The 13,527-nt window shown below is 32.5% G+C and overlaps 1 protein-coding gene across 11 annotated transcripts in view; it reads left to right on the top strand.

Annotated features, from left to right (window-relative positions):
• The window catches only part of LRBA (LPS responsive beige-like anchor protein), a 721,151-nt gene that overhangs the window by 132,969 nt on the left and 574,655 nt on the right, over positions 1-13,527 (top strand). For 10 of the 11 annotated variants that reach the window (XM_077846317.1, XM_077846318.1, XM_077846323.1 and 7 more), the window contains 2 exons: positions 391-453; positions 1,927-2,024. In XM_077846317.1, the coding sequence (XP_077702443.1) occupies positions 391-453; positions 1,927-2,024 (161 nt within the window). Of the gene's footprint in view, positions 1-390; positions 454-1,737; positions 1,783-1,926; positions 2,025-13,527 lie in introns of those variants that run through there. The other variant, XM_077846328.1, reaches the window with a different exon arrangement.

The following is a 13,527-nucleotide window of genomic DNA, read 5'->3' as shown; positions in this document are numbered from 1 at the left end:
TCATTTCTTTTGACTTCTATGCAGTCTTTTTTTTTCCTTTTTAAGATGTTATTTATTTATTTGAAGGAGAAATATTTATTTGAGCTAGGAAAGGGGTAAAGAAGAGGGGCAGGAGGGTAGAGAGAAGCAGACTCTTCACTGGGCAGGGAAACTGTTGTGTGAAAGGCGAGACTTAACTGAGCCACCCAACTGCCCGACTTCTGCATAGTCTTGATTATTGCATAGCTTTAGTGTTTCCCCTGATTCATGTTTTAAATTTCGATTCTATGTGATAGTATCTTTGTATATTTATAGCAATTGACCACGTTGACAAATATTAGGTGTATTATTTACTTTTCGAAAAATGTTTTTTATATGCAAGTATAAGATACTTATATTATAATTTTAAAGGATTCTGGAGTCAAAGAAGATGAACTTCAGGCCATTCTTAATTACCTACTCACTATGCATGAGGTAACATTTAAATTTTATATTTTGGGATTTTGTTTTTTGATGCTCATTATGGTCTTTCTTTTTAAAGTAGAAACAGTTAAAATAATCTTTCATTAATATAACTATAATGGAGAATAAGTGTATTTAGGAACTAAATCTTGTCAATTTTTATTTAAATATCCTTTATTACCACAAGATGACTCTGAGATTAATCATGAAAAGTTTTAAAAAGTTTTGAAAAAAGATTTTTTTTGAATTAATAAGAAAGTATGTGGAAAATACCTTCATCATATCTCTAGGAACCAGTGTAACATGGAAAAATAGGTTATGAAAATTACTAAAATGATTAGATGTTTAAGTTAGTAACACAATCTTCCAACTGATTTTGCATGTTTAAATACTGTTAAGTTAAACAACTTGCTTATAATGGGATTTGTGATTATGTGGTTGAAAAAAATAGGTTGAAATGCTTGCTTGTTTGTTTGTTTATTTATTTATTTATTTATTTATTTTATTTTTGCCCTGGGAAAATGTAATACATGCTGATGTAATCTAATTAAAATAATTGGATTACGTATTTGTTAAATAAGTAAAATTTGGATTGATGGAATTTCATGTAAAACAAAGCATTTCAAATGATAATTTACATTTCTATCTTATAATTAATGTTTTGTGTTTTAATAAATATCTGTGTGAAATAATGCCTTTTTAAAATTATCAGTAAATGGGAGATGCTGTTTTTACTTATTCTTACCTGAGGTAGAAAAGTAGATTAAATTTCTTGATTGGATCATATTTGACTCAAATAATAATACTTGTGCTTTCTACTTTCTCTTAATTTGGGTGTTTTATTCATTGATTTTCTTTTTCTTGTAATAGTTGAAGATTTTTCATCTGAACTACCTAGTAATCTTATTGTATATGATTTTATTTTTTATTAACCCTGTCTATAGGAGTGAAGTACTTGACAAAAGAGAAACTGGAAATTACAGTGATCTTCTCTTTTAAATTGTTAATTCACAAATCTTTTAGGTCTTTCAAATAATACTTTTCCCAAGCCACAGTGCCCTAGCTCTAGGTTACCTGCTTATTAGCTTACTGAAAATTAGATATTCAAATAGCTGCAGTTCCAAAGCAGTGAACAAAATCCTATAAACAGGGCAACAGAGATAACTAGCTTTTGATAGCTGCTTCCCTTGTCCTTTTTGGGTCAGTATTGCCCAACTGGTTCTAAATATGTATACATACTGGAATATTCAGCCAAGACTGTGTAGGATTGTCTTGGAATTGTTTTGCGTTTCAGAACTCACATATGCTTCTATGCTGTTAAGTTATACTACATACAGTATAGTATGTTGCTTCAATAAATATTTACTGATCATCTATATATATATATATTGCTCATATGTTGGAATTTCTTTCATTTTGGAAATATTTTATGTTCAAAAAAAGTTATTTTTTCCATATTTAAAAAGTTTTTTGTTTTGATTTTAGGATGACAATCTAATGGATGTCCTACAACTGCTTGTTGCATTAATGTCAGAACATCCTAACTCTATGATTCCTGCTTTTGACCAAAGGAATGGATTACGGTAAGAGTTGTATATCAGAGATTTAAATATATATATATATATATTTTTTGATTTAAATATATTTAATGTAAGAGTTTAGTTTGAAAATGATAGAAGATTCTTAAAATGGGAAGTACTACTGGATCATATAGTATAAATGAATTAAGGTATAAGACCTATTTATTTTATGTATTATGTTTTTTGAAGAAATCTTTAATTATAGAGGATGTGTTATTATTTAATTTGTGAAGATAGACCAGGCAAATCATGTTAGTGTTTTGTATGATTAGTGCTGTTATACAGGTATTGTAAGACTGAATTCTTCGGCAGAATTATCTTTAGGTCCTAGAACAGTAGTACTCATTTGCACTGCAAGAAAAGATCTCTTTCCTCCCTTTTAAATATCGCTATCTTCATCCCCAATCCCAAATCATCATTGTGTTAGTCTGCTTGGGCTTCCATACAAAATATCATAGACTGGGTTGCTTGAATAACAGAAACTTGTTTTCTTACAGTTGGGGGACTAGAAGTTTAAGATCAAGGTACCAGCAGGGTTAGTGTCTTAAGGGTTCTCTTCTTGCATTATAGATAGCCACCTTTCCACTGTGTGTTCATCCAACCTGTTTATGTGTATACAACAGAAGAAAGAGAAAGAAGGCTCTCTGGTTTCTTTTTATGAGGATATTAATCCTGTTGTATCCAGGATACAGCTTTATAACCTCATTTAATCTTAATTCCTTCCTTATCATTCCCATGTCCAAATACAGTGATACTGCGCTTTAACATATGAATTGGGAGGTACACATTCAGTCCCTAACAGTTATCAACAACAAAATTAGAATACTTTTGTTTTAAGTCATTTATTTAATAAGGTTTTTGGGCCACAGAAGTTCGAAGAACAACTTTTCCAGATGATCAGCTACAGTAACTAATTTAATGATCTAGCTACAATAAATGTCCCACATCAGTCCTCTAATACAGATCCTTTTTGGTACATCTTAGTACTCATTTGCCATAAGACAGAAGATGACTTTATATATCCTTAAGGGAGTGTATTTTCAGAACTATTCTAGAGAAAAAGAACCTTTTTACATATATATAGAGAGATTGGTTGATTGGTTTTAAGGAATTTTTTTCTTGTGATTACGGAGTCCGAGAGGTCCAGACCTTACAGGGTGGGCTGGCAGGCTGGAGATGCAAGTTAGAGTTGATGTTGCAGTTCTAGTCCAAGTGCAGTCTGCTGGCAGAATTCCCTCTTTTTCTAGGGAGGTCAGTCTTTTTTATGTTATGAGTTTTAACTGGTTGTATGAAGCCCATTCAGTATGGAGTTTACATGGTATATATTTTTTCCATCCTTTAAAATTATTTGTATCTTTATATTTTGTTGAATTTCTTTTTTTTTTTTTTTAATTTTTTTTTTTTTATTTATTTATGATAGTCACAGAGACAGAGAGAGAGAGAGAGGCAGAGACATAGGCAGAGGGAGAAGCAGGCTCCATGCACCGGGAGCCCGATGTGGGATTCGATCCCGGGTCTCCAGGATCACGCCCTGGGCCAAAGGCAGGCGCCAAACCGCTGCGCCACCCAGGGATCCCCTTTTGTTGAATTTCTTATTGACACATTGTGATGGCTAATTTTGTGTCAACATGGTTGAGTCATGGTGCCTGGATATTTGGTCAAACCTTATTGTAGATATTTTTGTGAAAATATTTTTTTTTGATGAGAACAATGTTTAAATTGGTGGACTTTGAGGGGCGCTTGGGTGGCTCAGTCCGTTAAGCATCTGCCTTCAGCTTAGGTCATGATGATTCCAGGCACCTGAGATTGAGCCCTGAATCAAGCTATCTGCTTAGTGGGGAGTCTGCTTCTCCCTCTTTCTGTGTGTGTGTGTGTGCACATGTGTGCTCTCTCTTTCTCTCTCTCAAATAAATAAATAAATCTTTAAAAAAAATAAATTGATGGACTTTGAGTAGGTAACCTTCCAGGAGGATGGGCCTCATCAAATCAGTTGAAGGACTTAAATAGAAAAAAGATTGACCTTCCCCAGTAAAAATGAATTTTGTGGACAGAATGCCTTTGGATTTTACACCTTTTTTCTGAATCTCCAATGTATGTGTTTACCCTGAAGATTTTGGATTTATCAAGTCTCCATAATTGAGAGAGCTAATTCCTTAAATCTTTCAGTCTTTCTCTATATATCCTGTTGGTTCTTTTTTTGTGGAAAGCTATTGCTAATACAAGCAGGGTAGTTAAATGTTTTATTTATTTATTTTTTTGACATCTATGCTGAGAAAGTCTTTTCATTGTGTTTAGACTACTTTTTTGTTTTTTGTTTTTTTAGATTTTTAATTTATTTATTAGAGAGAGAGACAGACAGACACAAGCAGAGGGAGAAGTAGGCTGCATGCAGGGAGCCTGACATGGGACTCAATCCTGGGTCTCCAGGATCACACCCTGGGCTGAAGGTGGTGTGCTAAACCGCTAAGCCACCAGGGCTGCCCTAGACTACTTACTTTTAATGTAACTACTGATAAGGCATGATTTTCACTGAGCATTTTATTATTTATTTGTCCCAAGGTAATTTTTCCCCTGTATCTCTTTTCCTGTGTCCTTTGTATTTGAATTCCTTTAGTATTCTTGTAAAATTAGTCTACTTGGTTTTATATCTATTTCTGCATAACTTTTTTAGTGATTGCACAGAGATTTCACAGTCTAATATTTTACCTCTTCACATGTAATACAGAACCATTTCAACTTTATGTATCCCTTTAGCATCAGCCATTGTTTGTTACTACATTTAATACATTGCAAGTCTCTCTAGGTAATGTTACAATTTTTAGTGTCACTTGCTATATGTTTTAAAAATTTAAAGGAAGAAAAATCTTTTATATTTTTCTATTATTTTTTTCATTCTCGAACTCTATTCACATTTCCTGTTGAGCAGTTTTTTGAAACGAATATTTAAATTATTTTTTCTGAATATAATTTTTAAGAAAGATTTATTTATTTTAGAGTGAGTGTGTGAAGAGGAGGAGGGGCCTAGGGAGAAGGAGAGAGAGAATCTCAAGCAGATTCCTTGCTGAGTGCAGAGCCAGAAGTAAGGCTCAACCTCATGACCTGATCTGAAACCACACGTCAGATGCCTAAGTGACTAAATCACTCAGGCACCCCTGTGATTATAATTTTATCTGGCCTTCATCACACAAGGGTATTTTTGCTGCATGTAGAATTCTGGGTAGAATTCAATTTTTTTCTTTTAGTTACTTTAAAATATTTTTCCATTTTTCAATTGTTTGCTGGTACCCATGGTTTCTAACGAGAAATGTATGGTTATTTAATGTATGTTTGTTAAGTAAAATATACTATACAAGTATACATACAAAAATATGTACTTGTTTTCAAGACGTATTCTGTAGCTCTCCGTACAATTTCATTATAGTTTTCTTTGTGGTGGTTACCAATTTTGAGAAGTTTTAGGCCCTTATATTCATATTTTTTGTTTTAGTCTTTCTCTTTTTCCTTTGGGTCTCTAGTGACCTGAATATTAGGACTTCCGTTGTACACATCCCTAAGCCTTTTTTTTACTTCATTTCAGTCTTTTTTTCTTTGTTCTTCAGTTTTGATACTGTCTATTGATACAGAAACTTGCTATTGAATGTATGATAAGAGTTGATCTTCAACTTTATGGACTTTTTGTTTGCTTTTTCTATTTTGGTATTAAGCTCAACTCCTGAATATTTTACGTTGGATTTGTACATTTCAATTGTATGATTTTAATATGGTTAATTTTATGCTTTTTTTTGGTTGAGAACCCTGTTTTCTGATTCTATTAGATGGTGTTATATTTATAATAGTTCCTTTAAAATCTTTGTGTGGTAATTCCAACAATTTGCTCATCAGCATTTGTTCAGGGTCTTTTCCTGTGAGAAATGGTTACATTTTCGTGGTTCCTTTATATGTTGAGTAAATTTTTAATGTGTCCTAGACATTGTGGATGTTGTCTTTTATAAACTAATGTGTTTTGTTAAAATCCTCTAACGAATGTTGACCCTTTTTTTGTTTTATTTTAGTAAGAAGAGTCAGACTTCAAGTTCTACCTATCCTTTGTGGGTAGGGGTTCCAAATGTCACTTATTGTAAAAACCTGTCTTATCCTTCTTTGTGTCTTTTTTGCACATAATGCATTCAGGGATTAGGTTTGAATTGGGTGATAATTAATTTTTTTTTTTTTTTCAGTTCAGAAAGATTTTGCTGTTCTAGTCTGTGTCTGCTCCTCACAGGTGCATCTCTTGGGTCAGTTTAGGGCTTTTATGGGTTTTTACAAAGATTTTGAGGATCATTCTCTCCTGTTTACTCCCATTCAGGACAACTCCTCCTCTCCCTCTGCCCCTAGCCCCTGCCTCTTGTACAAACCCATTTTCTTAGTTCCTCTATCCAAAACACAGTTTTATCAGAGTATTAGCCACCTGAGCTTCTAACATCCGCCTCTGAGATAAGGTCTCACTTTTGGGTCAGATTTATAAGGGCAAAGATAAAAAATTGAGACTCTTATCTCTCTATAATGGGTAATTCTCCAAATTTTACCTCCTTTATAGCAATGTATTTGCTTTTGTTTGGTCTTCAGAAGTACTTAGGAAATTGCTTTTTGTATGTTTTCCCATTGTTTCAGCTCCAGTATGTAAGACAGAGAGGCTGTAACTAGCTTTACTTCATCTTGGTTGAACCAGAACTCCCTGTTGATTGTATACTTTTCTTTCTTTCTTTCTTTCTTTCTTTCTTTCTTTCTTTCTTCCTTTCTTCCTTTCTTCCTTTCTTCCTTTCTTCCTTTCTTCCTTTCTTCCTTTCTTCCTTTCTTCCTTTCTTCCTTTCTTCCTTTCTTCCTTTCTTCCTTTCTTCCTTTCTTCCTTTCTTCCTTTCTTCCTTTCTTCCTTTCTTCCTTTCTTCCTTTCTTCCTTTCTTCCTTTCTTTCTTCCTTTCTTTCTTCCTTTCTTTCTTCCTTTCTTTCTTCCTTTCTTTCTTCCTTTCTTTCTCTTTCTCTTTCTCTTTCTCTTTCTCTTTCTCTTTCTCTCTCTCTCTCTCTCTCCTCTCTCTTTTCTTTTCTTTCTTTTCTTTCTTCTTTTCTTTTATTTATTTTAGAGAGCACAAGAGAGTGAGTGATCACATGTACCCAGGCTGAGGGGGAGGGACAGAGGTAGACCCCCTAATGAATGCAGAGCCTGATGGGTTCAATATATCAGGACCCTGAAATCATGACCTGAGCCAGAATCAAGATAACTGACTGAGTAACCCAGGCACCCCTAGTTTTCTTCTAAAAATTTTTTTTTATTTAATGCTTTAATAATAATTATATTTTCATTCTTCTTGGTGGATTTTATTATTTCTTATAAGACATGTTATGTTAGCAATGCATTTTCTCAGTCTGTTCATTTGAGAATACTTTTATTTCTCTTCATTTTTGGATAATAATTATGTTGGATATAAAATTTTCAGTCTTTTTCTGTTTGCACTTTGTGGTTTGACTTTTGTCCTCTGTGATGAGATGTCAACTTTCTATTTAGTTTCTACGTGTTGAGTCATATTTCTTTTGATGCTTCTCAGATTTTTTTCTTTGTCCTTGAATTTTGACTGTATTCAGTTTAGTTGTGATTCTCTTTGTTTTTATCCTTTTGTGACTTACTGAGTTCTTGGATCTGCAAGTTAATGTTTTTTCATGAAATTTTGGAAGATTTTTTCCCCCACAGTTTATTCAGAAAGTTTTTTTTCCCCATTCCTCTTTTTTTTTTTTTTTTTTTTTTTTTGCTCTTGCATTATACCTATGATGGAATACTACATTGTCTCACAGGTTTCTAAAGGTTTGTTAATTTACCTTTCATCATTTTCTCTCTGTTCGTCAGACTGGGTAATTTCTATTGATCTGTTGAATTTTATAGACTGTCTTTTGCCAGCTGTATCTGTTGTTGAGTACCTCTTATGAATTTTTCATTTCTTTTTTTTTTTTTTTTGAATTTTTCGTTTTTCATGTTTACTTTTCAACTCTAGAATCTTCATGTGGTTTGTTTTTATAGTTTCTCTTTATTAAAATGAGAAACTTGTTTACTATTAATCTGTTTCTTTTAATTATTTGAACATAATTTAAAATTCATTGAACATATTTATTGCATGTCTTTGAAGTGTTTTCAAAATCTGACTTTTGGAACTTGAGTCATTTTGTTGACTGCTTTTTTTTTTTTAATTACAAGTCACACTTTTTAATTTCCTTACATGTGTAGTAATTTTGGTTGAAAACTGAATATTTCAGATAAAATAGCAAGTTTGACTTCTGTTTTGCTTGTCCATGGGTTGTTGGTTTTCTTTTTTTTTTTTTAAGGATTTATTTATTTGAGAGAGATTGAGCATGAACTGGAGGGGCAGAGAGAGAGAATCTTGAACAGATTCTGTGCTGAGTGTGGAGCCAGACGTGGCCTTGATCTCAGGACCCTGAAATCTTGGCTTGAGCTGAAACCAGGAGTCAGACGCTTAACTAACTGCACCATCCAGGCACCCCATTTGTTTTCTTTTCCTCCTTCTTCTTCTTCTTTCCCTTCTTCCCTCCCTCCCTCCCTCCCTCCCTCCCTCCCTTCCTTCCTTCCTTCCTTCCTTTTTTTAATGATTTTATTGTTAAGTAATCTCTGTACCCAACATGGGGTTCGAACTCCAAACCCTCTGAGATCAGGAGTCACATACTCTACTGACTGAGCCAGCCAGGTGCTCCATGGGTAATTGGTTTGTTGTTTGTTTTAATAATTTGCCTTGTCTAAACTCTAGGTTTTGTTTACTTCATGGTGTTTAGCATTTGGTTTCTCAATGTGTTATTTATTTATTTTATTTTCTTTCTGTTTTTTCTCTGTTCCCCTCTCCACTGGGATGTTGGTTTGGGTATTATCAGTCCCATCAAAAAGGCCACTGCCTCTTGATTTTCTTCCTTCAGGGTGTAGTAGTTTCTAAGTAATAAATGCCTCTAATTTGTTGTTTCACTGGTTGAATGGTTACATGTGGAAATTTTGTTTTATTTTATTTGTCAGTTTTTGTGGAGGGAAATGCTGACTTCCACATCAGCATTAGTGGGAGTCATTCTTGCTATTTTGTTTTTATAGTATGCTTTAAATTCTGGTACTTTCCTAGTTTTTTACTTATTGTGAATGAATAAAAAATCTGTAATTTGGACTAATATATGGGAATGTGAATAATTAGTCTCAAATATATGTAGTTCAGTTACTTTTGTAAAACACCAGATACAGAGGTTATTGAATTGAATTGAAATTAGTTGTATAAAAAAAAAAAAAGAAATTAGTTGTATAGAATAAAAATAACTTGGGAATGATGGGTTGGTAGTTTTTAAAAATCTAATTGGAGTTCTGTGGAAATATTTTTTGGCTCTAAAAATTCAGTATGAAATTTTCTAAATTGTAGATTTACTTTCCTTCCTCCCCCCCCTCCCTCCTTCTCTGCCTGTCTGTCCGCTTTTCTGTCATTCTTTCCATCTTTCCATCTTCCTTCTTGATTTCTTTTATTTCTTTCTTGACTTCTTCCATGAGTTAAAGAGACAGAATCCAAATGGAGCATTGTTACATAATTTCATTATCTGTTTATGGTTACATTGGTACCTAAAATATATTAGTGTAATTTTTAAAGGCCAACATGAAAAGAGCACAGGTATATTTAGTGAAGCTTTCATATTAACTGAAAGTCAAACAGTAACATAGGCTAATGGAGGAGGGAATAGTTTTTCCTGGTGCCGGTAATATAGGAATGCCAAACTACATCATAGAAGCCAGCAGCATTTCTAAATTATAATTAGCAATTTAATTTCCATTAAATGACAGAAATTTTCTTATTTACTTGTTATGTATAAATTACTTCCACCATCACATCATTTAGACATTATCTCCAGTATCTTGGAGCACTTCTTCTTCCTTAGAATTAATATGTTTTTTGCTGCCCTGTCAGTCACATCATAGGCCATGCTTAAATTTTAAGTATTAAATTTCTATTTTTGGAGTCTAATGAGCTTTTATCGTATATTTTTATGTCTGTGAACAAATTGAAATAATCTGTAACTTTTCAAACGACTCTCTTGGTATTTCTATTATCTGAATATTTTCTTCCTTGAAAATGCTATAGTGTACATGCCATAGTACATTTCCATTCAGAAAAATAGATACAGGGATGCCTGGGTGGCTCAGGTTGAGTGCCCTGCCTTCGGCCCAGCACATGATCCTGGAGTCCCAGGATCGAGTCCAACATCGGGTTCCCTGCACGGAGCCTACTTCTCTCTCTGCCTGTGTCTCTGCCTCTCTCTTTGTGTCTCTTAAATAAAATCTTAAAAAATAAATTCTTCTCTTTAAAAAAAAAAAGAAGAAAAATAGATACATATTAGAATGTCCATTAATTTTCATTATATATATAATCATAGTAAAATAGATTATATGAAAACATTCCCTAATTTTAAGTAGTACTTCTTATGGATTACTCATAATGGCTTTCTTATACTTTCTGTTTTCTATAGAGAAATGTATATATATTAATAATTTTTTAAAAAGATTTGTATTTATTCATGAGAGAAGAGGCAGAGACATAGGCAGAGGGAGAAGCAGGCTCCTGGTAGGGAGCCTGATGTGGGACCCGATCCCAGGACCCCTGGATCACAACCTGAGCCAAAGGCAAGATGCTCAAGCGCTGAGCCACCCTGGCTATAAATATATAAATGTCACTGAATATATAAATGCCATTGAATCAGTACAGGATTTTCCTGCTCTAATGTGAGAAATGTTCTTTGTGTTAAATAGGGATTAAACTTTGATCTAAAAGCAAAATGTGCTCACTTTGGCTTTACAAAATTTAGTGGTTATGTTTAGTAGATAAAATAAACGAATTAGATTCAGCTTTACTAAGAAATATTCAACACGTAAAAAATTATAGGATAAACATGAGGTGTATATAGATCCAGTTGTAGCCCTTTTGGTTTTACTTATAAAACATTATTTGAAAATAGTTAAGACAATTCTATCCAGAGTTCATCTTTTGATGAAATCATGGTGATTTTAACCAAAGATTATTTGTTAAGTTATGCTATAGCAAGGGTAGATTTATTTATTCTGTGTTAAAATGTCTTGGGGTGTTGGGGTTTTTAAACCAGTATGAAACTTACGTTAATATTTCTTTTATAGAAAATTTAATTTTTATTTTACTTAAGTTAAATGATGGAAAGAAAAAAAGTTATAAACATATTGATATTCCAATAATTGAATGTTATAGTTTTGTAGTATTGTGTTAAAAATGAGTAGTTTCACATATCTCATTTTATGAGATTACAATGTATTATGGACCTAGATGCTTTTAATTAATATTTTAACAGGAATCAAAGTTCTTTTTGTGAATTTCCTTTTCTGTCAGACACTAGAGGATCAAAGTCTTTACTTTTGTTTTTAAATCTTTTTTTCAAACTTAGTTATTAAGCATTATGATTTTAGGACACTTGAAAATCTTAGTATTTTTAAAATAATCCTAAAATTAAAAAAAAAATAATCCTAAAATTTTCTGATTTTTTTCCTAAATGTTTATGAGGAAGGAAATGGTATAATGAATCAATTCAACATTACTTTGCTTATATAATTGTGTATGATACTAGAATTTTGCTGTACTTTGTTTATACTCAAATCAGTGGTCTGTGGCTGAATGCCTTTGGAGATCATTTTAAAACTTTAATAGATTACTATGTAAATTTTGAGAGTAGAATTTGAAATTTATTTTTAGATTTCATTTATGTTTCATCCTTTTTGCTTTAAATTTTTTAAAATTATCATTATTTGTTGTCATTATTATTCATCATCTTGTTCTCTTGCTTTTCATGATGAGAATTAACAGATTTAAATATGTGTTACCATTAAACAATGATTACTTTATATTGATCTTAAAATAAATGTGGTAACTTCCAAAGGGCATTGTTAAGCCTGTAGTAGGAGAAAAAATAGTAACTTAGAACCAGCTTTATGCCATACAGTTTGCATAAGTACATTTATGCATATAGTATAAACCACTGTATTTTCCACATTTGTTCCACATCTCCACCAGCATTTGGTGTTATTATTGGTCTAGATTTTGTTCATTCTTAAAATTGTGTAGTGGTATCTTATTCTTGTTTTAATTTGTATTTCTCTGATGACATATAATGTGGAACATCTTTTCATATGCTAATTTTTATCCATGTATCTTCTTTGGTGAGAGTCTGTTAAGTTCCTTTGCCCATTTTTAAATAGGGGCTTGTTTTTTTATTGTTGAGTTTTTAAGAGTTCTTTGTTTTGGATAAAAATTCTTTATCAGATATGTGTCTTGCAAACATTTTCTCCCATTCTATCTTGTCTTCTAATTTTCTTGATACTGTTTTTTCTGCAGAGCCAAAGTTTTTAATTTTAATGAAGTCTAGTTATCAAGTATTTCTTGTGGATTTTGTTTTGGTTTTGTATCTTGCATCACCGTACCCGGGTCATCTATGTTTTCTCTTGTCTCCTAGAAGTTTTATAGTTCTGCGTTTTACATTTAGGTCCACTTTGAGTTAATTTTTATGTGTAGATTCATTTATTGGAACGTGGGTATCTACTTGTTCCAGCATCATTTGTTGAAAGAGAATCTTTAGTCCATTGTACTGCCTTTGGCCTTCCTTTCTCAATGAGAAGTTATCCATATTTATGTCAGTCTTTTTCTAGGCTCTTTATTCTGTTCTATGATTTATTTGTGTAATTTTTTGTCAGTACTGTCTTGATTACTATGCCTGTATAATACCTGTTGAAATCAGGTAACTTTGGTTTTCCAACTTTGTTCTTCTTCATCAGTAATTGTATTGGCTGTCTTGGGCTTTTGCCTCTCAATATAAACTTTAGAATACTTTTTGGGATTTTGATTGGAATTGTATTGAACCTATAGATGAAGTTGGGAAGAACTGAGATCTTGAGAATAGTCTTCCTATTTATGAACATGGATTTTCTGTCCATTTACTTATCTCATTTTTGGTTTTATGCATCAGTTTTACAGTTTTCCTCATGTAGCTCTTGTACATATTTTGTTAGATTTATACCCAATTCTTTCACTTTTAGGGGATGCTACTGTAAATGGTATTGTGTTTTTAATGTCTCATTCCACTTGGTCATTATTGGTATATAGGAAAGCAGTTGACTTTTGTTTATTCTGTAGTCTTCAACCTTGGTATAATTGCTTATTAGTTTCAGGGTTTTTTTTTATCAGTTCTAGATTTTCTTCATAGATGATCATGTCATCTGTGAATAAAGACAGTTTTATGTGTTCCTTTACAATCAGTATACTATTTACTTTCTTTTTTTTGCCTCACTCCATTAGCAAGAACTTCTAGTACAGTGCTGAAAAAGAGTGGTGGAGGAGATATCCTTGTACTTGTTCTTAGGGGGGATCCTTGGAATTTCTCCCTATTAATTATGTTAGGTGTTGAGTTTTTGTGGATAGTCCTTATGGACTTG

The sequence above is a fragment of the Canis aureus genome, chromosome 13 (assembly GCF_053574225.1).
Source record: "Canis aureus isolate CA01 chromosome 13, VMU_Caureus_v.1.0, whole genome shotgun sequence".
NCBI lineage: Eukaryota > Metazoa > Chordata > Mammalia > Carnivora > Canidae > Canis > Canis aureus.
The sequence above is the reverse complement of the archived record's forward strand: the minus strand, read 5'-3'. Positions and strand labels throughout refer to the sequence as shown.